The sequence below is a fragment of the Leptosomus discolor genome, chromosome 4, assembly GCF_034619465.1.
Source record: "Leptosomus discolor isolate bLepDis1 chromosome 4, bLepDis1.hap2, whole genome shotgun sequence".
In the NCBI taxonomy this organism is placed as follows: Eukaryota; Metazoa; Chordata; class Aves; order Leptosomiformes; family Leptosomidae; genus Leptosomus; species Leptosomus discolor.
This window is the reverse complement of record NC_141394.1, coordinates 13351142-13373992: the sequence shown is the minus strand read 5'-3', so window position 1 is coordinate 13373992 and position 22851 is coordinate 13351142. Positions and strand designations below refer to the sequence as shown.

General features: G+C 39.7%; 1 protein-coding gene across 6 annotated transcripts in view; it reads left to right on the top strand.

Moving 5' to 3' along the window:
* The window catches only part of PRKG2 (protein kinase cGMP-dependent 2), a 33662-nt gene extending 12499 nt beyond the window's left edge, over positions 1-21163 (top strand). For 2 of the 6 annotated variants that reach the window (XM_086463665.1, XM_086463664.1), the window contains 15 exons: positions 3552-3657; positions 4984-5047; positions 6346-6423; positions 7466-7560; positions 8374-8442; positions 12651-12749; positions 13674-13824; positions 15226-15362; positions 15524-15613; positions 15859-16000; positions 16763-16926; positions 17608-17730; positions 18656-18718; positions 20153-20219; positions 21068-21163. In XM_086463665.1, the coding sequence (XP_086319791.1) occupies positions 3552-3657; positions 4984-5047; positions 6346-6423; positions 7466-7560; positions 8374-8442; positions 12651-12749; positions 13674-13824; positions 15226-15362; positions 15524-15613; positions 15859-16000; positions 16763-16926; positions 17608-17730; positions 18656-18718; positions 20153-20219; positions 21068-21163 (1544 nt within the window). Of the gene's footprint in view, positions 1-3551; positions 3658-4983; positions 5048-6345; positions 6424-7465; positions 7561-8373; positions 8443-9013; positions 9029-12650; positions 12750-13673; positions 13835-15225; positions 15363-15523; positions 15614-15858; positions 16001-16762; positions 16927-17607; positions 17731-18655; positions 18719-20152; positions 20220-21067 lie in introns of those variants that run through there. The other 4 variants (XM_086463667.1, XM_086463669.1, XM_086463668.1 and 1 more) reach the window with 4 other exon arrangements.
* The last annotated feature ends 1688 nt before the right edge of the window (positions 21164-22851 follow it).

Below are 22851 nucleotides of genomic sequence, written 5' to 3'. Positions count from 1 at the left end.
CTCTGACAGGCTGCACCCACAGGGTGGTGGTATATAGCTCCTTTTCAAAGTGGCAACCTGTCACAAGTGGGGTCCCACAGGGATCAGTATTGGGGCCCAATGCTGTTTAATATCTTCGTAAGTGATCTGGGTGATAGGATCAAGTGTACCCTGATGAAGTTTGCCAATGATACCAAACTGGGTGGGGAAGTGGACACTTCGGAAGGGAGAGCCACTCTGCAGGAAGACCTGGATAGAATGGAAAAGCGGGCTAACAAGAACCTTATGAAGTTCAACAAAGACAAGTGTAAGGCCTTGCACCTGGGAAAACATAATCCAGGAGTGCAGCACAGTCTGGGATCTACAGAGCTGGAGAGCAGCTCTGTGGAAAGAGACCCAGGGGTCCTGGTGGACAACAAGCTTAATATGAGTGAACAGTGTGCTGCAGTGGCAAAGAAAGCCAACAGGATGCTGAGTTGCATCAACAAGGGCATCATCAGCAGAGACAAAGTCATTATCCCACTCTACTCGGTACTTGTCACGCCACACCTGGAATACTGTGTTCAGTTTTGGTGTCCGCTGTACAAAATAGATGTGGACATGCTGGAGAGGGTCCAGAGAAGGACCACAAAAACGGTCAAAGGACTGGGAAGTCTGCCATATGAGGAAAGGCTAAGAGAACTCAATTTGTTCGGCCTTGAGAAAAGAAGGCTTAAGGGAGACCTTATCACCACATTCCAGTATTTAAAGTGTGGCTACAAAGAAGATGGAGACTCCCTCTTTAGAGGACTCACATGGAAAAGATGAGGGGTAATGGGTACCAGTTACTCCTGGGGAGATTCCAATAGGATACAAGAGGAAAATTTTTCACAAGAACAATCAGCCATTAGAATAATCTCCCTAGCGAAGTGGTGGATTCCCCAATGTTGGACACTTTTAAGATAAAGCTGGACAGGGTGCTGGGTCATCTTGTCTAGTCCATAATTTTCCCAAGAAAGGTTGGACCAGATGATCCTTGAGTTTTCTTCCAACCTGGTATTCTGTAATTCTATGATTCTGTGATTATGTTTTAATGTTGAATGATTTAGTAGCAGTGATGGTCTTTGGCTCTTATGTTCTTGTGTCAAGTGCAACTCTGAAGCTGAAGTTACAGTGAGTTTGAAAAGGTATTAGAACCATGGCAGAAGAAGCTTAATTCAAGAGGAAATAAAATATGTAGGAATTTTTTGCTTTTGTGCTTATTTTAGTTCTGTATCATGAAGTTACTGAGTCTTGTCAAGACCCATTTGCACCTGGCATTTGCGACTGGCACTCAGGAGAAGATCTGAGTAGTGGGAGAGATGAAACTTCTAGGTGAGATGTGTTGCTTCTTTGAGGCAAATACTGGCTCTTGCTTTGTGTTTACTGGCTAACCAGGATGGAGTTGTTAAGTGTTGCTCTGATACAAATATCCCTTCTCCTGAATAAGGCTGGGTACTCATCCATGAAGTACCCCTTGATTCCTTTTCTAACCTGCCGTAATTATTCTGTGACAGGTCAGTCAGTGACCAAAAATGATTAAATTCATCATTCTTCCACTCCCCACCATTCCATAAATATTACTTGTGTTTGATGGCTAATTTCTGTTCTTGTCTAAGTCTGCAGGAACTTTGAACCGCCAGTAAGTATGAAGAGTTCATGTTGACTTAAAAATGAGCAAATGAAATAAAACAAGAAGTTGTTTGCTTTAAAAGCTTCTGGTCTTTCTTCCTGCACCCAGTTTAAGCACTTAATCGTTGCTGGCTGTGCAGATGGAAGTTATGACACATAATCTCTTTTTGTTGCTGCCTGATAAACAGAACAGCATCAATAATGTGGTTATTTTTCTTACTAGCACTCTGTTCTACTTGAATATGTTCCCTATTTTTCTTTTTTGCATGCTGTATAGTATTAGTATTATAAAGTAGTGTTCCTGCATAGTAAGATATGCTGCTTTATACCTTTGTTAACATTAATTGGTTTTGAGGTAGGACAAGAATTGCCCAATTATTGACAAGAAAGGGTGTTTGAATACTTAAAATCACTGCAGAAACCCACCCTTCCCCAATAGCTTTGTTCTGGAGGAAGAGCAGTTACAATGCCATAACTGAGCATGACTAGTAAATACATATGTGAAAACCGTTTCTTGATGCTGGATCTAGTGACATCCTTTACCTACAGTCTTTGAAAACTGACAAGTGAAGGACTTTAGCCAGACAGCATTTCAATGGCTGCTGCTACCCAGCAGCATCTTTACATGTAGTAGCTGTATTTGAAACTGGGAATGTGATTCACTCCTATGTTTCTGAATTTCTCTTTCTCTATCTCATCTTTGAGATTATAGGCTTTTTTTTCTAGCTATACAATTGCTTTATTTAGTTAAGGTGCAAGATAGAGGAAATACATTTGCGATAGCTTGGATACTTGCCATATTTTCTTCATGGAAAGTAAACTGAAAGATGTTGTTTAGGAGAAAAACGAAACCAAAGCAATACCTTTGTTCTCCCTTCTAGCATCCAAAAATATTTTTGAGCTGTTTTGATAAGTGGCAGTTAAGAGCATCTGTGTATACGAAGGTTAAGTACAAAGACCGATGGCTGCGCCTCATTTTAAACCTGACATTTTTCTTTCTTGTAAAAATGATTCTACATTTATGATAAATTGAAGAAATCAATTGCTCTAGTTTTTTCTGTAGCTTTCCTTTATCGCAGAGAAAACAGCTTTGTTCCTTCTTATGGCAGAAGGAAAACTGCTGAATATGGTGTAGCATCCTTTAAAAGAAGAGATTAAATTAAATAGAATCACTTTATTTTGCTTAAAAAAGTAAGAAGTACAATGTGTTCTTTCTATCAATGATTCAACACAGAGGCCACTTCGTGGTTTGCATCTTTGATATTGGATCTTATGTGTGCTTACTGTATTAATATTTTGATTGCCTTTTGAAAGATAATGTTTTGATTACCCTTTATTCCCTTATAAAATGGCTACATTAGAGGAAAACTGTGCGAGGATCACAGGATTAAATTCAACGAAAATTATTTCTTGACCTCTTGTTATTTCTAGCTTTTGCATATCTCTCAAACATTTGCATGTAATCTGAATTAGAGATCGATCCAAGCCATAGTATTTAACATTTACCTCGTAAGTTTTGAAAAACTTCAGCTAAGTTTTTGTTTCTTTCAAATTAGCTCCTTTGCAGATTACATTGCAGGTTTTGAGTGCAATGACTATCTGTGCTTAGGAGCAGATCTTCACAAGCATTCAGCCTGTTTGTGCTCATAGTGAACGGCTAGGTTTTCAAGGTTACTCAGCCTGTGGAGGTGCATGGAAACTGCTCCATAGAAGAACCATTTGGAAATCTATGCCTTACTTGAGTGAACATTGTTTAAGTGGGAGCTGAATTTTAAAAGTCTGATTGCAGTAGGTGCTGGATATTTTAAAATTTGGCTTTGGGCATTTTGAAAGAGCTAGTCTGTGTTGTACCGTGACCTGATACTGTAGTATCGTCCATCAAATCATTGTTGATTTTGTTGTTGGTTTTTGTTTTCTTAAAGCAATCACTGACGTTAAAACATGGGCATTGGACAGAGAAGTGTTTCAAAATATCATGAGAGTGACAGCACAAACAAGACAAGAGCAATATAGAAACTTCCTTAGAAGGTAAATATACTGAATTTCTCTTTCTAATACTGGTTTGGGCCACTTCCTAAGATGCGCAACAATACTGTGCTTGTCTTATAAAAAGAGAGTGAAAGAGGTGCTCTTAATGCGAAGGGCCTCAAAAGCCTGAGTATTTACTTCTCTTGCTGTTTTTTTGATTTAAAAAATAATTTTTCTCTAGATGAACCTGCTTTATCAGGGGAGTTGGACTAGATGATCTCCAGAGGTCCCTTCCAACCCCTGCCAGTCTGTGATTTTTCTTGGTTTGATTTTTTTTCTCTGGTATTACATTAGGAAACAGCAATAGATACTTGAATGTTTTTAAGTAATGGAACAACTGTACAGGAAGGTTATATGGATAGAAGTTAAACCAATATATTAAATAAATAGAGTTAAATAAATCCTCCAACTAGAAGTTAGCTTGCTGCTGGAGTAGATTACGGCATATTCCTTATCACTTGTAGAATATGAGAACTACATGTCTCTCAATTTATGAACTAATTCCAACATAAATTACTAGGAAATCTGGAGAGAGTAGACTAATTCTCTCTCCTGCAAGGAACACTGAGAGTTGTACAGTGCTTTTCCTTAGGAAGAATGTCAAACTAGAGGTTCCGAACCATAATTAGCTGATTTCATATTTTCTTTCTTTAACAAAGAATGACCATTCTGTTACGTCTTCAAATCAAGATCTCAAGCCTGGCCATGCATAGAATGTTTTGTGTATTTTTGCATCCATCCCCATCTTTGATTTCTATAAACAGTTCTTTGCTGGGCCTGAGTAGCTAGAGCTCTGTGATTTCCTAACTTTTACAATTCCAAGTGCTCAGGATGGGAAGTTTTTCCATTCTTACCAGCAGGTCCACTAACTCATCACTGTAGTTGGATTCTCTTTTAATAGTTTTGCAAGTAATACTGAAGTTGTTACCTTTGTCTGATTTTGCAGCCTCTGCAATACATTTGAAAACATATTATTGGATTACTAGAATGTGGTTTTGCAGTTAATGGGTTCTGTATGACTGAATTTTGAAATTAGTCCATGTGTCCACTAGAGTTTTTTCCCATACTGAAATACAAACTTGATTTACAAACTGACCAACATTTGCCACATTTCTAAGTTGTAAGTTATGTGAGTTCTGTTTAGCTAAAAAACAGGATGAGAATGCTTGAACCTTCAAAATTAAGATATAGTTGTATATTATGTGTTTTGTATAGCACCACCAGTTTAGCTAGTATTAAAATGTGGTTGTATAAATTGTATAGATGAGAAGGGATCATGAAAACTACTTTTGGGTTTTTTTGTTTTGCATTTCTGTTTTCTGGAAGTGTGTCCCTGCTGAAAAACTTACCTGAAGATAAATTAACCAAGATTATGGATTGCCTGGAGGTGGTAAGAAACTGTTAGATTTTCCTAAATAGTATTCAGTAAGCTTTCGAAATTACAAAGAGTAAAGAATATGTAAAAGCAAAAAAAAAACAACCAAGAATTTTTAATATGACAGTGTTTTTGGAGTGGTCAGATTGGAATTCCAGGTTGACAGCAAATAATAATATTTAGTGGCATAAAAGTAAGTTATATCTTTGTCATTGAAGGAGTTGAGCAAGTAGATAAGAGAATCTATAATCTAGCCTTTATTAAGGTTAAGCACAAAGTTGCCATCCAGGTCTCCAGCTCTTTTTTGATAATCACACTTTACCTGTTTGCAACATGGATATGAATACTTTCACATGCCTTAGACCACATACACTGCAAAATATAAAGGGAAAAAGGCCTTAGGACTTCAACACGTGAAACCAGACAAATATTTCTGTGTCTTAGGGCTGCCAACAGCCTTTGGAGGTAAAAACTTGATATATAGTCATAGCTGTGATGTTTTCCAAAAGCATTTGATTTTTGTATAGGGGAAGTCTGTAGGAGCTCCAGTCTTGGAACAGTTCTGCAGATGGGAAACAAAAGTTCCTCAGAAAACTAAAAGCCTCAGTCCCAAGAAGTCAGAGGAGGCAGACAGAGTGATGCATGGCCATAGCAAAAGGGGATAAGGAGATCATGGTTTTAATTGTGTGAAACGACAAATGGTCTTAGCACAGCAGTATCCTAAGCAGTGACTTTTGTTTTTGTGGGATTCCTACCAAGGGAGAACTTTTAGGAAACACTCAGAAGAGAAAAAAATCAGATGATTGTTTATGAGGAACAGATCATAAAGCTGAAAAGTAACATGGAAAAAATGCTTGATTGAAAGTCAAACAATTAGGTAATGAAGGCAGGGTTCCTTAGCAGACACAGAAAAGTTGGTGCTTTGGTAGCTTGCAATAGATGATTTAGGCATTCCCACTGAAGTGTCAAGCCTAAAATTACATTTGGAAATAGGATTTTAATTTAGAACTCTTCTAAGAGCTTTTGATGTTTTTTCTTCCTTGTTTTCCCTCACTACATAAGGATGATACCAGTGTTAATTTTTTTTATAGATAGGTAATGTGCTGCTGCTTTAAGATATGTTACAGATTGGCCACTATGATTTATACAGTGGAATGTTTGCATATTGTTATGGGATGCAACATATGCAGGAGATAGGAAGTTAAACATCAATGGAACATCCAGATATATTAAGAACTCTGCATAGTAATCAGAATTTTCAAAGAGGCTAACAATATAGTGGACCATATTGTCTCTCTCTTCCCCCCCAACAGGAACATTATGACAAGGGAGATTATGTTATTCGGGAAGGAGAAGAAGGAAATACCTTCTTTATAATAGCAAAAGGAAAGGTAAGATAAAATAAACCTGACTTACAAAGTAACATATACAAACACCTATATTTCCAAAGCTACTTTGAGGGATGTGGTCTTCAGTAAAATCTGTGCATAGAGTTTTTGAGGATGCTGTTAAGTTCACAGTACTGTGATAAAAGCCTGGAGCAGCATTTCAGAGATTCAGGGAGCCTAATTTTCATTCACAATGAACCCATGTTATACTGTTCTGACTATAATGTAATTAAAGTATGTCCTTAAGCCTCCTGACACCGTTAACAGAGATGTAAAGTAATTTTTTTGTCAATGAGATTTAATCCTATATATTCTTCTAGATGTTTCAATATCTGATGGGCAAAACATAGACTTGTGAAATATCTAAGAAATAATGGAGTCCTAGATTTAATGGAGAATGGCCTTCTAGATAACTCAGGGTCTATTCCTTTCATTTGTTAGTCCCAGGGGAGTAAGGCAGCAACCTTTATCCGTCAGCTGTTACATTGGAGGCTGACACAGCACTCTAAAGAATTAAATCATGAGAATTTTCATCAATAAACTTTCAGTAAGGATTTCCAAAATGTCTCGGTATCTGCAAATATTTTTGGTTTTTGCTAATGGATAAGGGCATTAGGAGAATGTGTGCTGCTGTGAAAGAGGAGTTTCATGAGGGACAAAATGTTAGTTAATGTTTCTGGAGGCTGTTTAGCTGAGAAGACAAAAAGCTCATATGATGCCTGCCCACTGTGGGAATGGAAGTATTTTTCAGTTTTTCGTTAAAATGTGATTTATTTTGCTCTGTTTTAAAAGGTATGAGGAGTAAATGTTGTGGGGTGAGCAATAATGAATGTATTCATTTTTCCATCTTTCAGTAAAATCAGAGAGGTGTCAGGGAATGTTTGATGGTGTTAATTTTTGAGAGAAGCAAGTAATTATATACATTTGTAGCTCTTTCTGCAGCATTACTGAGTTTAAGGCATTTATTAAATACACAGAAAAGAAGGGGAAAACATGCAACACTTTGAAACTTACCTTGCTAAATTTTTGATCCTGTACTTTCCAGGTGATAGTCACCCAGAGTACTGCAGATCATTCACAGCCTCAGCTGATTAAAAATCTACATAAAGGAGATTACTTTGGAGAAAAGGCACTCATTAGGTTAGTTCACATCATCTGATTCACAATGTATAGTATTTCAATTGACCTATCACTATCTGTTGGATTATACAACTCATGGCTGTTTTGTATATATTCTTTGTTGTGATGTTAAAGTCAGCAGATAAAGGCAATGGCTGAGTCTGTGCCTCTTAATGTTTTGGTTTTTGCAGAGAGAACTTGAAACTATACACTATCATCTGCCTTTGGTTTTCCCTGAAAAAGTCAAATACTGGCCCTCTCTGCATTGCTGCTTATTGTTTATATTTCAGTAAAAGCTGTGATGAAAACTTATGCCAGGCTCTATATGACTCCTAGCATGAATAAATTCCATCATTACTGGAGTGACCTGTTGTTTCTGTGCTGGTGCCCATGATATTAAAAAACAGAGAAAAGGAGTACAGGGAGGATAGGACCTATGAACCAAATAGCTCATATAGCACATATTTATGTGGGTGATTAAGTAGGGATAGTTTCATCTCTGGAATGTTTTTTATCTGAGTATCATTTCAGAAATGAGTAGTAAACCTTGATGTAATGCGAATTACATCTCATCCTAATTTCTTGGAAGGTTGCTAAAGGAAGTCACGATCCAAATCCTATTGAAACTGGAAAAAGTACTGTGCTACACAATAATAATGACTAGTAAAATGCTATAGCTGTGTATTTGTTTCAGCAACATTAATCCAGATATAGGCTGCATAGGCCTTCAAGGAGTTTCACCTATAGCAGTTGTTACCCTCCATGAGTACACTGTGAGGTACTCAGAGAATTTTGATATACTTCTGAATTCTTGTGATCTCTTTCAATTCTTAGTGATGATGTCAGATCAGCAAACGTTATTGCAGATGAATACAACGTGGAGTGCCTCGTTATAGATAGAGAGTAAGTATGATACAGTTTAATGAAAGACTTGCATCCTCTTTCAGTAGGTTAACAATAAGGTGTGACTTCACTGTAGGCACAATCACAATGTTTTCTTAAGTGAATACTGAATGAATAGTTATGCTTTCAGAATACTGAGCTGTGGCTATGCTTTAGACAAAGACCTATTGAAGACGGGCTGACAGAAGCTGCAGGAGCACAGAAGTTTAAGAGTAGTTCAGAGTTATTCTTTCTCTCCTTGTGGTGATGATGTTTCACATTTGTTAAGTGCTATTCATTGACTCAGGAAACAACATATCCCTGGATGTCATTTTGTCAAGGGGGACATGCAGCCAAATTTCTGGTTTTGTCAGGTAGAGGCCAATATTACACTTCCTAAAGTGGTTAAGAGTGGAAAAGATGGAAGATAAAAGAAAGCACGCTCCCAGTGAGTGGAAAGAGAAACAAACCTGCATTTCTCAGGGCTAGCTGTACGGATGCTTGCTTGGAATGTGGACAGCCACCATCCTTTTCCTTGCTGAATCCCAAAAGGTCTCCTACTGAGGGCTAAGATTCTACCCCAACCCAGGAAATGACATCTTGGGCTGTGAATGCATTTTTCCTCTTCTCTTCTTTAGCTTGTTTAAGTAGGTTGCAGAGAAGCATGCCAAAGCTGGTGCATTATAGGCGAAGGGGGTACCAACAGGATTGCAGTAGGTAAGCCAAGGGTTGGTGTGGCACTGCTGGAGGATGTTGATGCTAGTGGGAACATTTACACTGCCCCTGGGAGCATGGAGGGCTCAGGAATATATCTGAAATGCTTGTACAACAACACACACAGTATGAGACACAAAACAGGAAGCATTGGTCAGCCCTCAGAGCTACGATAATATTGGTATTAGTGAGACTTGGTGGAATGAGTCTCACAGTTGGAGTCCTGAGGTGGAGGTCTACAGGCTGTTCAGGAAGGATAGGCAGGGCAGGCAAGGTGGAGGTATCGCACTATACGTAAAGGAGAGGTTTTATTGTACAGCCCTTACAGTTAGTGATGATGTGGTTGAGAGCCCCTGGATGAGGATTAGGGGGATGGAAAACAAAGGAGATGTTGCGGTGGGTGTCTACTACTGATCACCCAGCCAGGATGTAAATGCTGATGAATTATTCTATAGACGATTAGGAGAAATTTCTGGATCAGTAGCCCTTGTCCTTATGGGAGATTTCAACTTCACAGACATCAACTGAGAATATCATACTGCTGTGACAAGCGGGTCTTAGAAATTCTTGAAGTTTGTAGGAGAGCACTTCTTGTCACAGGTACGCAGTGAGCCAGCTAGGAAAGATGTCCTCTTAGACTTGCTACTTGTGAATAGAGGAGGACTTGTGGGGGATGGTAGGTGGCTGTCTTGGCCACAGTGACCATGAAGCAGTTGAGTTTACAATTTTTGGTGTAATGAGAAAAAAGGACAGCAGGGTTGCTAGGCTGGATTTCAAGAAAGGAAACCTTAAACTGTTCAGGGAGCTATTTAGAGGAGTACTCTGGGAATCTGCTTTTGAGGGCTTAGGAGTCCACAAGTGCTGGTCAGTTTTTAAGAACCGCCTTTTAAAAGCACAGGAGCAGGCAATCCCACTGTGTCATAAGTCAAGCAAACGGGACAGAAGACCAGCTTGGCTGAACAGGGAACTCCTCATGGCGCTCAAGAGGAAAAAGAAGTTGTATGATCTTTGGAAGCAAGGTGATGTTTTGCAGCAAGAGCTGTGGTTGGTATATGCAGGGAGAATACATGAAAGGCCAAAGCTCAATTAGAGTTGAAACTGGCCAGTGTTGTTTTAGGTAACAAGAAGGGATGTTTTAGGTACGTTGAATAGCAAGGGGTCTAAAGAAAACATTGGACTGATACTTGCTGAAGATGATCATCTGACTAATAGTGTTGAAGAAAAAGCGGAGGCATTCGATGCTTTTTTGCCCCAGTCTTTAGTAATACTGATAGACCTTGGGCTGCCTGGTCCCTGGAGTCGGAGGACCGTGAGTGTGGCAACAGTGACTTTCCATTTGTGGACACTGAAATTGTAAGGGAGCAGCTGTGTCTGCTGTATGTTCACAGAAGCGTGGGGCCTGATGGGATTCACCCCAGAGCACTGAAGGAGGTAGCAGATGTTATGGCAGGACCCCGCTCAATCATCTACCAAAGGTCTTGGGAGTCTAGGGAGGTCCCTGCTGACTGGAAGCTAGCCAGTGTTATTCCAGTCTACAAAAAGGGCACGAGGGAAGACCCAGGGAACAACAGGCGTGTTAGTCCGACCTCATTTCCTGGAAAAATTATGGAGGTCATCCTACTGGGTACTATTGAAAGGCATTTAAAGAATAATGTAGTCATCAGGCACAGTCAAGATGGGTTCACAAAGGGAAAGTCCTGTTTACTAATTCAATATCTTTCTGTGATGAGGTCACCCTCCCAGTGGATGAAGGGAAGGCGTTGGATGTCGTTTTTCTGGATTTTAGTAAGGCTTTTGATACTGTCCCTCACAGCATCCTTCTGGACAAGTTGTCCAACTGTGGGATGAGTGGATTCATGGTACTCTGGGTGAAGAGCTGTCTGAAAGGCACGGCTCAAATGGTTGTCGTTCAAGGGCAGGTTGGATGGGGCTTTGAGCAACCTGGCCTAGTGGGAGATGTCCCTGCCCGTGGCAGGGAGGTTGGAACTAGATGATCTTTAAGATCCCGTCCAACCTAAACCGTTCTATGATTCTATGGATGGGGCTACACATGTCTGTCAACCGGTCACCAGCGCTGTTCCTCAAGGTTCAGTTCTAGGGCCAGTTCTGTTCAGTATATTTATCAGCAATCTGGATGCAGGAGTTGAATGCACCATTAGCAAGTTTGTTGATGATACAACAAACTTGGGGGAGCTGTTGACTCTTGAGGGATGAGAGGCCTTGCAGAGGGATCTAGATTGATTTGAGCATCAGGCAATCATTAATAACATGAAATCGAGTAAGGCTAAGTGCTGAATTCTGCCCCTAGGACAGAGTAACACCAGACACAAGTATAAACTGGGAGAGGAGCGTCTGGAGAGCAGTCCTGCAGAAAGGGATCTGGGGGTGCTGGTTGACAGCAGGCTCAATATGTGTCAGCCATGTGCTTTGGCAGCCACAAGGGCAAATCACATCCTGGGGTGCATCAAACAGTATAACCAGTCACTCGAAAGAGGTGATTATCCCTACGTATTCAGTGTTGGTGCCGTGTCACCTCGAGTACTGTGTGCAGTTCTGGGCCCCACCATTTAAGAAGGATGTTAAGGTCCTTGAATGTGTCCAGAGGAGGGCAACAAAGCTGGTGGCGACAAACATGGCTGGAAGACATGTCCTATGAGGAGCAGCTAAGGACTTTGGGCTTGTCTAGTTTGGAGAAAAGAAGGCTGAGGGGTGACCTCATGGCTCTCTACAGCTTTCTGCGGAGGGGAAGTGGAGAGGGAGGTGCTGATCTCCTCTCCCTGGTGTCCAGTGATAGGACACGTGGAAATGATTCAAAGCTGCCTCAGAGGAGGTTTAGACTAGACATGAGGAAGGATTCCTTTACTGAGGGGCTGGTCAAACACTGGAACAGGCTTCCTAGAGAGGTGCCTAGAGAGATGCCCCAAGCCTTTCAGTGTTTGAGGGGCATTTGGACAATGCCCTTAATAATTTGCTTGATCAGCCCTGAGTTGGTCAGGCAGTTGGATTAGATGATTGTTGTGGGTCCCTTCCAACTGAATAGTCTATTCTAAGTCTATTCTTCCCACAGTGCTGTTGCTCACCTGTGAGGTAGGAGAGGTGATCTCAATCGCTTTGGCACTGTGTACCAAGGGCTCTATCTATTGAGACAGAAGAACTGATAGCCTGGTCTCATGCCAAGCTCATTCCTGTGGTAGGGATGGTGGAGCCACACTTAATAACCGTAGTGTATGTGGGAAGCAAGGTACACCCAGCCTGCTCCAAATTATTTAAACACAACATGAAACAACCTGAAGAGATCAGGCATTCTGTCCCCCTACTCTGTGGTGAACCGAATTTGGTACTTCAACGGGTTACCACCCCTTCAAAGCTCTTAAGATTTGTGCCGTCAGAGTGATTATGTAAAGCTCGGTCTGGGTCATGACTTAGAGGCAATGTAAAGCCTTGGTGCAGCAGCACAGATACTGCTTTCTTTCTCTTATCACTGTATGTTTATACTGTTTCATTTGTGGTTTTAGGACATTTAATCAAACTGTTGGAACTTACGAGGAGCTTCAAACTTACCTTGAAGGCTACGTGGCTAATCTGGCCCAGGCTGATGAAAAGCGACATGCAAAGTAAGTCAGGTCATTTGTTAGGCACATCTTTAGTAGGTAATCATAAAAAAGAGTAATGGATATTTAAGTAGAATCGCGGATGGTAGCTGACGGAGATGGAACCCTAGGAATGACAGCAGTCACTGTAATAAAACTGGATATGCTTATAGAGTCTCAAGAAATTTTTTCTGAAACAAAAATTACATAGAATCTCAGTATATTGACTTCCAACCAAGAATTCACTCTATCCCAAGAAAACTGAGTGCAGAAAAGAAGTGAAAGCGTGCTCAAATAATTTTTTGCATTCTGACGGTAAAGTCTTTAGCTGGTAAAACCCCTAAAGGTCAACTTTAACTCACAACTGAGTTAATGAAACTGTATTACTGTACAAAAGACTAATTGCCATTTCAAATAGAAATAAGCAGACATAAAAGAAACAGTTTGTTTTTAATGTTTCAGTGTAGCACTGGTGCTATTAAAGAGTTTGCTTTTAGTTGTGAACCACACTTTTAGTTTATCTGCCTCTAATTTGAACCTGAGCACTATTGGAAGAGTAGCAGAGTATGTTTTTCTTCTGTTTAGAACTATACCTGCATTTTTATTTCTGATAATTCCACTGGAACTGGTACACAGTCCTTTAGAGATTCGTTCTCCAACTTGGAGTCCCCAGTTTCACAGCTGACTGCATAATTGGGAACATCACCATGGATCAGCTCTTGGTGAAAACACTGTTGATTGTACTCAGTGAACTTCAGTAGCATTTCACTTCTAATTTACTTCCATGGGATGTCCAGAAATAAAGTGCTTCCGCATAAAATAAAATTAAGATTCTATTAGGAAATAAGGCAGCTTTTCTTTTGTTTTCTTTTATAGGAGTATTAAAGTACTGTGATGCAGGTTGCTGGCAAGGAAAGCACTAACCTATATTAATTTTTTTTAATGCAGAGGAAGATCCTTCTGTGGACAGTTGACCAAAGAGGTGTCTTTGGAGATGATAGAGCTCAAGGAGAAAGTAGCCCAGTTCCCTCCTTCCCCATTTCAGAATTTAGAAGTTGTCACAACTCTGGGTGTTGGTGGGTTCGGAAGGGTTGAGCTTGTAAGAGTTTGTTTTAAACATATGCAAGTATTTCTCTGTCTTAGATGATTGATTTAACTGCTGAAAAATGTGAAGGATTTTTATATTCTGCATGCTTGTGCCTCTCAGGCAGAGGCAAGTCTATATGAAGCAATGCATAATGAAAAAATATTTTCAAGACTTTGACGTTCAAAGAAACAAATCCGTTCTTGTGTGCCTTCATCTCCTGCTGTTAAAAATATCTTCCTAGTCACTAGATATACATTCATCAGTTTGTGCATTTGGAGTTTACAGAAGTGCCAACCTTCATTGTGTTCCCTGAATTGCAGGCCTTTTCCCAAGATTCTGCCTGGACCCGAAGTAATCTCCAGCATCACATAGCCTGTGTTGTTAGAATTGCTTCGGTATGCCCCACAGCAACTATAATCAGTGTGATCTAGCTCTGAGCTGTGTTGACTTTGAAATTTCCAACAATATGTAATGACTCTTCTGAGTCATATTCAGTAGCATGAACAGCTGTGTTTCTGAGATGTGAAGAGCCTCATTAGACTAAAGTCTTAAATTCCACTGCCCTCTGTCTGAGTAGCAAAAAAATGGAAAAAATGTGAATGCTTCTTGTGCAGGCTGCAGAATGTAATGGTCAATTAAAGGACACTATGTGATTTTAGTGAAGTCAATAATCCTTTACAGTAGTTAGACCATCAATTGTTTTATTCAAATTCATGCTTCCCAAAACAAATTTCCACACTGGTTGACTACCAGCTTGAGAATTCTACAGCATCACGTGAATAATAAGCTAAAAATTGAATTATCAGCCAGCTGTAGAACACTGATAGCTGCTTCCCTGGTTTTCTGGAAGCTTTGTTTTAGCTTCCATCTTTTTATTGCATATTGGATAGTATTTCAGTGTAATGCAAAATCACTTGTAAGCACTCTTCATAAACTCCCTCTGCTTTTTTTGTTTTGTATTATGCTAGTATTTAGAAATCTTAAATTGAAATTAGGACCCATTGTGGTTTAAACTCATTGTAAAATGTAGTACCTATCCAAACTGCTCCTATTTTGTATACATAAAATGAACACAGTAAATATTTCTTTTCGTTCTAGAAGTGGAGACTGGGACACTAAAAAGTTACAGTTCTGCAGAAAATATGGAATTTGTCTCTCATTACAGTCATCAATTGCAGTCCTGTGCTGTGTTGAAAAAGATGGATATCAGTGTACCTATTGAGAGAAATTGTGGAGTCTCCTCTGGAGACATTCAAAACCCACCTGGATGCGTTCCCTTGTGACCTACTCTAGGTGGTCCTGCTCTGGCAGGGGGGTTGGACTAGATGATCTCCAGAGGTCCCTTCCAACCCCTAACATTATGTGAAAACATCCTTTCTTTGCCTCACCTGTACTCATCATTTTTATTCACAGGTTAAAGTGAAAAATGAGAATGTGGCTTTTGCTATGAAGTGTATAAAGAAGAAGCACATAGTGGACACCAAACAACAAGAGCATGTCTATTCTGAGAAGAAAATCCTTGAGCAGATATGTTCTCCATTCATTGTAAAGTAAGTTGACCATAAGGTTTCCTTGAAAGTTGACTCCCAGTTGACCCACTGGACAGCATTATTAAGAACGAGGTTTGGCCTATATGAGTTCTGGAGAAAAGACATTGCAAACCTCACGTTTTATTTTGCTTTTCCTAAATTGCTGCCATTTGTCTCCACAGACTATATCGCACATTCAAAGATAGTAAGTATGTATACATGCTACTGGAGGCTTGCCTTGGAGGGGAGTTGTGGAGCTTACTGAGAGACAGGTAACAGCAAACAAAGTAGAACCTTGTCCTTTAAAATCACCAGTCAGCTCCATCTGTCTGCTGTCAGTTCTCTGTTCAAGGGCTGTCCAATGAAAAGGTGTTTGGTTCAGTTTCAGACCACAAGTGTTGTACTGAATGTCAGTGAAAAAAATTGTTAATATTCTGGGTGTTATATGTTACCTGGCTAATAAAAGGCATTTTTAGAAGTTAATTGTCTGCAAGGATAGTGATTATTTTTGTTCCAGAGGCAGCTTTGATGAAGCCACTACCAAGTTCTGTGTTGGGTGTGTGACGGAGGCTTTTGACTATCTACATTGCATTGGAATTGTCTACAGAGACCTGAAGCCAGAAAATTTAATTTTGGATGCAGAAGGATATATAAAACTGGTAAGATGTGATCCTTTCGTAGTGTTACCCTTTTGTGCCTGTATCCTGTTTCCTTACAGGGGGTATATAAATAAACAGCATGCAATTATAGTAACAGGATCCTGGAGTTTTTACACTTCAGTAGAACAGAGGGCAGGCTACTCATTGCACAGTAAGAAACAAAGGCATCACAAAGCCGTTGCAAGCCACAGACAAACTGGAGGTTTGTAGCCTCTAAGAACTCTTGCCACAGCATAAACAGCAAAAATAATTTCTCCCAGCAGTCAATCTTAATGTAAAGGCAGGAACCACATTTCTCAGGTGCAGAATTACCTCCCTGTCCAGCCTCACGCAATCATAGGTTCTACATTATCTCTGTAGAGAGGGAACACAGTAAAGAGCTCCTGCCATACTTGACTGGAACCATGAAATGTGCAAACAGAATACGCTCCAAAGAGCTTGAAACAGCCATTCTTGAGGACAATGAGCAGCCTGCCATTTTCCATGGGCTGTAAATCTGTGTCCTCAAGGAAAACATGAGTTGTTCTATCCAAAAGGAAAATAATTGAGGAAATTACTTGTGAGAATAAATGGATCTGTTCTACAATATTTGGTAATCCAGTGGAATTATTTCTTTCTCCTTCACAACAACATTGTGTAATCGTTTTAGCTGTACACTGGCAACTCTGAGATCTTTGCAAGAGGTGAGGAAGCAATTAAGACCTTAAGGCTTCCCAGTCCAAAACACCTCTGCATTATGCAGCATATGTTGATTTTGATCAGGTTGATTTTGGATTTGCAAAGAAGATCGGATCAGGGCAGAAAACCTGGACATTTTGTGGAACCCCTGAGTATGTTGCCCCTGAAGTCATTCTGAGTAAAGGCCATGACTTCAGTGTGGATTTTTGGTCACTTGGGATTCTTGTGTATGAACTCCTTACGGGCAGGTAAGTGCCTCCTACTCCAAGTTCTTACCTTGTTTGTTTTTGAAACATTTTCAAGTTGTTGGGTTTTTTTTTAAATAAACAGTTTAGGTTTTTTTCCCATCAGTAAACAGTGATGACTTGCAAAATGATACCTCTTTTTGCCTCTTATGCATGTCTTACCTTCCATCATTTCAGAAATGCCATAGACAAAGTGTAGGACATATTCTCAGTTCTGGTTTACCTCTCCAAGAAAAGGGCCAGACACCGGCTGTAAGTGGCTGGTGTAGAGCTACTTTAACTGATTATGTTTCCTGTGAGGAACAGCTGACAACAGACTGTTCTTTTCTTCTTTAGTGGGTGATAGGGTACAGTTGGGTGGGTGAACTGTAAGCAGGGCTTGTTCTTTGCCTCCATGCACACTTCCGTGACAACGCTTTGTGAATGCTTAATGGTAGTACAACATAGAAGCTTCTCTGAGTTAGGCTAGAAGCAGAGCTAGCTTAGAGGGACACAAAGGATTATGGTACCTACAGGCAGCTTCTCAGCTTCAAACCTTTCTAATATCTTAGACTGAAAGCCTGAAGTTTGTAAAACTAGAAAGGTGGGGTCTTTTCTATATTCTCAAATATTTACTTTGATGAGAAATGGAGACATCTGCTCTTGACAGCCATTCCGTTTATCAGTGTTGCTTTCTTTTGCTAGTCCACCGTTCTCTGGAGCTGATCAAATGATGACATATAATTTGATTCTCAAAGGCATTGAAAAGCTGGATTTTCCTAAAATAATAACAAGGCGGCCTGAGGATTTGATCCGCAGACTCTGCAGGTAGGAGGGATAGTTTGTGGCAGAGCCTGGTTGTAGATAGATTGAGCTATTCAAGATCCAGACTAGAGTGTTGAACTCCTGATAAGTTCATTTAAAATTGTTATGCCTAGCATGGTCTATTCTGATTATATTCAGTACGCATGCATGCCTCTGAATGTGTGTGTCACACCTCTTAGTCTGCAGAGGTGTCGTCTACAAATGCAAGCTCTGGGCTTTCTCTATAGCTGTGAATTTTTTCTGAAACACATCTTAAGGAAAACTTACTAAGTGTGGGCTGAGGAAAGAGCTGAAAAATTTAATTTTATTATCAAAAGCAGTGTTTTAAATAAACTTCTAAAATTACTTAGGCATATAGCTCCTACAGAAAACAGGGCACTTAAACACTAACTTACGTCCACTTAAAAATATGCAAAAAGGTGGTATTTCAAAGGGGCCAACATAACTTAGAAGCATTAGTGCATAGTGGCATGCACAACCTGGGGCTGCTGACCCTGCTGACTGTGAACTCCCAGCCCAGTGGGATATCATCCATGGCACTATGAACAGTAGGCACCATGTCTTTGCAGCAGGATTGAAAGGATCTTTGTAGCTGCAAATTTTGGTCTGCGTCCTTTCGTAAGTCATGACCAGACCTGCTGGCCAAGAAAAAAAAGGTGTGCAACTAAAATTCAACCAGCTGATTTCCTTCTGCTGCTTCTCATAGCGGAGTGATACTGTTTTGGCTTCCTGGAAGGTTTCTCCATCCTCAAAAGAAAGGAGCAGTGAGCAATACCTTATTGTATCTCCTTATGAGACCACATGTTGTATGCAAGCTCCATCGCTGTGTAACCGTTAAATGCAAGCAGTTAGGACTTCTAAATGATCTTTTAAGAAAATAAGAATATTTTTAAAATTCTTATCCTTAATCTTTTTCTCTTTTTTTAAGGCAAAACCCTACAGAAAGGTTAGGCAATCTGAGGAATGGAATTAATGACGTCAAGAAGCACAGGTAAATGAAGCAAATGGCTAAGAAGAAAATTTGGGGTTTAATTTGAAAATATTTTTAATATTTTAGAACCCCGTCCAGTAAACACATAAAGCTCCAGGCACTTCCAGGCAGATTGTGTAAGGCAGGTATCTGTTGTTACAGAGTGTATTTGCAACTACAGCAAGCAGCAATATAAACAAATTCTCAGCATGATTATACAGAAACATCATGTTGTTTACTGGTTTTATCACAGGTTGCTAATGTAGGAGTTAAATTCAGTTCTCAGAGAAATCGATTCAGCATCTGCCTTTCAGACCTCCTGACCCTTAAACAGGTGCTTTTTAAGAATGGTAGTTAAGAGCTCCAGAGCAGTATTAGGTTTTTCTGCTCTTTCTTCGCATGATGAAAGTCCTCTGTGGATTAAACATTTCCTGCTTTTTCTTTTTATCTGAGTTGTTTCTAAGTCCTGCAGTTTGTACTTGGGAAAAGAAGTGCTTTGACTTTTCTGCTTGTCTCCCTGCCCTGGTTTTAGCTGGGATAGAGTTAATTTTCTTCATAGTAGCTGGTATAGTGCTGTTTTGGATTGAGAGTGGGAATAATGTTGATAACACACTGATATTTTAGTTGTTGCTGAGCAGTGCTTATACTAAGTCAGGGACTTTTCAGGTTTTCATGCTGCCCTGCCAGCGAGGAGGCTGGAGGTGCACAAGAAGCTGGGAGGGGTCATAGGCAGGACAGCTGACCCAAACTGCCCAAAGAGATATTCCATATCATATGATGCCATGCTCGGCATATAAACCGGGGGAAAGCTGGCTGGGGGTGGGGGCACTGCTTAGGAACAGGATGGGCATTGGTTGGTGGTGAGCAGTTGTTTTTCATTTGAATCACTTGTTTTTCTTGCATTTTACTTCTCTCTTTTTTTGTTATTTTACTTTTCATTCCAAATTAGTATTATTTTTATTTTATTTCAACTATCAAACTGTTATTGCAACCCACAAGTTTTCTTACTCTTATCCTTCTGATTCTCTCCCCCGTCCCACCACAGGGCAGAGTGAGCAAGCGGCTGTGTGGTGCTTAGTTGCCGGCTGTAGTTAAACCACGACATTTCCTCCTCTCATGCTGTTAAGAGGGTGGCACTCCAAGGGGATGCGTAGGTCTTTGCATGGCTGTGCTTATGCATATATTAACCTGCCTGTCACTTTGGCACTTCTATACAGAGGAGATGCAATGTATCTGGTGGTCCTGAAGATCCCCCTTCTACCACTCTCTTGTATGGCAATGACACTGATCAAGTTTCCTCCTGACAACTGTGTTGTCACATGGACAGAAGCTGGTGTGAAAAAATGTCTTGTAGCCCTTGTTCACATTTTTTTCAGCTGTTAATAATACAATGATAGAAAACAATCTGTCTTTTTCTCTTGGTCTCTCCCTGTCTGTCTCTTTTTTTTTAATCAGATGGTTGAGTGGTTTTAACTGGGATGGTCTGAAAGTGAGGAAATTAACATCACCTTTAAAAAGAGAGGTATTGGCTTTGGCTTTCAATATCACAATGCTTTACTAATACGAAGGTGCTTGGCTACAAAGAAACAACTGATGGCAAGAGTGAAATTTCCAAAAGATGCATTTGAATTATTATAGCTCACCATTTTTAGTGAAAATCAAATGAAAGAAAGAGAGACAGTAAGCGATACATAACTTAAATTCAGTTAAATAAGGGTAATATTATTATGACCATGTACTTTGCATTAGATTTTCGCCACTACTAGAATAAATGGTGTTTGGTCAGAAACAAATACCAAAAAACCATATTGTCCTCAGTAATGGGCACATTATTAAGATGCAATGTTCACATTACTGTGCAGAGTACAAATTCCTGTATTCTCTTACTATTGAATTACAGCACACCCTTGAATAAGCTTCTTGTTTCAAATGGCCCATTTCTCTTTGCCCTAAAATGAAAAAGATTGAGGGTAAAGACCTTGAAACTCACTTTGAACTCAGTTTGAAACAAAAAATAATTCTGAGATCTGCTTTGAGTAGCTATCCCGTGAGTGCAGATTTGGTCTTAAACAAATTTGAATAAAATTGTACACAGAGTGGCCCAGTTTTCTTACTGACTTTATAGGGCTTTGGGTGAAATCTAGGATTTGATAGTACTTGGAGAGGCTAATGCCATTGTTCTGTTGTACAATTTAATTACTGGAGGTTTGTCTTTTAAAGAATGAGAAATTGCATCCATTAAAAGAAGTCATTCATATCATGCTAGCCTTTCATTCCTCCACTGGTAGCAATAAAGATGATGCATAATCAATGGAGAGTATTTTCAAAAGTTACCTTCTGAAAAAACTGTTTGTGTTTTTAATGTCCTAGTTATCTGGACCAACTGATTACAGCTACTTTGACACCTATCCACCTGAAGAGGGAATCCCTCCAGATGAACTTTCAGGCTGGGACAAGGATTTCTGATATTTTTTTCTTCCAAGACATTTATAGAGACTCATAGGCATCAGTTCTAAACCTGCTCTCTTGTTTCTTGTTTAAAATCAAATTACACAAGGTTTGTGGCAAACACAATGTTCCCTGAAGGACAGAAGACAGCGTAGCAACCAGAACTTGTTTGGATAACGCACCAAACTCATGCATTCAGTCAGCAGATGTAACCTGAAGGTTTTTTGAAACGCTATGGATCATTTTGCTATTGGAAATATCACTAGCTGATATTTTGCTATTAACAAGGTTACCATATGTCTTTATTTTGAATGGACAGGATGAGTACTGGAAGCCAATAACTGTGGCATTTGTCAACAGCTGACACTATAGGTGTCTATTTTTCATTTTATCTTAAGTCTTCTGTGTGTTTCACTTTTTCCCATAATGGCCAGTATTGCATTGATCCAGAAGCGTGTATAAAAGAGACTTTTACTAAAAGGTTGATTTGATCCAATGCTGCAGCTACAAGGGTATCACTGTGGAAACTGCCTTTCTGTCAGTCTAGTTTTGCAACAGGTTGAATATGTGAGACAGTGTATAACAGATCAAATGAAAATCCAGTAGGAAACAATACAGAATAGAAGTTGCCTGAAGAAGCAGACTGTGGTATATATTTCCTTTACTGCTTCAAGGAGCCATGTCCATTTCTTAAAATGTTTTACTTTTATGTAGTTTGAAGATAAAATAGGTGGACAAAAAACATTCACCTTGCAGGAAAAAGTATGTAAGTATAGAATCATATTTTTTCCTTCAAATATATTTTCAGATTGTTTTCATTGATATTTTGCTGAAATGCTACATTTGTTCACATAAGTGATAAAACTCACCCATTTCAATGTTCCAGTTGGTATCACTAGAAGTGAACTACCATTTAAAATTATATTTCATCAGACATCTTATTAACATATAATTATTCTGAGTTCTACTTTTATAGGAGGGGAGAATAAGAGAGCAAAAACTTGATTTTTTTTTTTTCTCTTGTAAGGAATTCTATTCACAAATCAGTTTAAATACTCTTGTTTTCTTTTGACTGCCTTCCCTTCTCTCTGATGGCTGCTAATGAGGTTTAGAAAGGCAATAAATTCCAAGCTCCTCTCAAAAACAGTACAAAAATATAATTGTGATTTGTAGCCTGGTTTTTCAAGCTCTATCCTCACCTACTTTGATACAAGTAAACAAATTGCTAACTAGAACCATCAAACAACCTAAGCAAGGGAGTCCAACAAACAGCTAAGATAGTCAGGAGGCTGGAGCACGTACCCTGTTTGGAAAGGCTGAGGGAGCTGGGCTTGTTCAGCCTGGAGGAGGGAATGCTTTGCAGGGACCTTACAGCAGCCCACCAGTGCCTACATGGAGGTTGTTGAGAAGACAGAGCCAGGCCCTTTATGGAGCTGCGCAGGAAGGAGTCATCATAAATTGGAACAGGAGATGCTGACCTGACAAAAGGAAAAAAGTGTTTCCCCAGTGAAGCAGGATCCCAGTCAGGTTTTGCAATCTCCTTCCTTTTAAGTTTTCAAGACAGGATCAGACAGAGCCTCAAGCAATCCAGTCTGGATTCAGTGTTGACCCTTCTTTCCAGGAGGTTGGACTAGAGACCTCCCAAAGTCCCTTCCAGCCTGGGTGATTCTACATTTCTAGGAATTAGTTTTATTTTTCAGCCATTT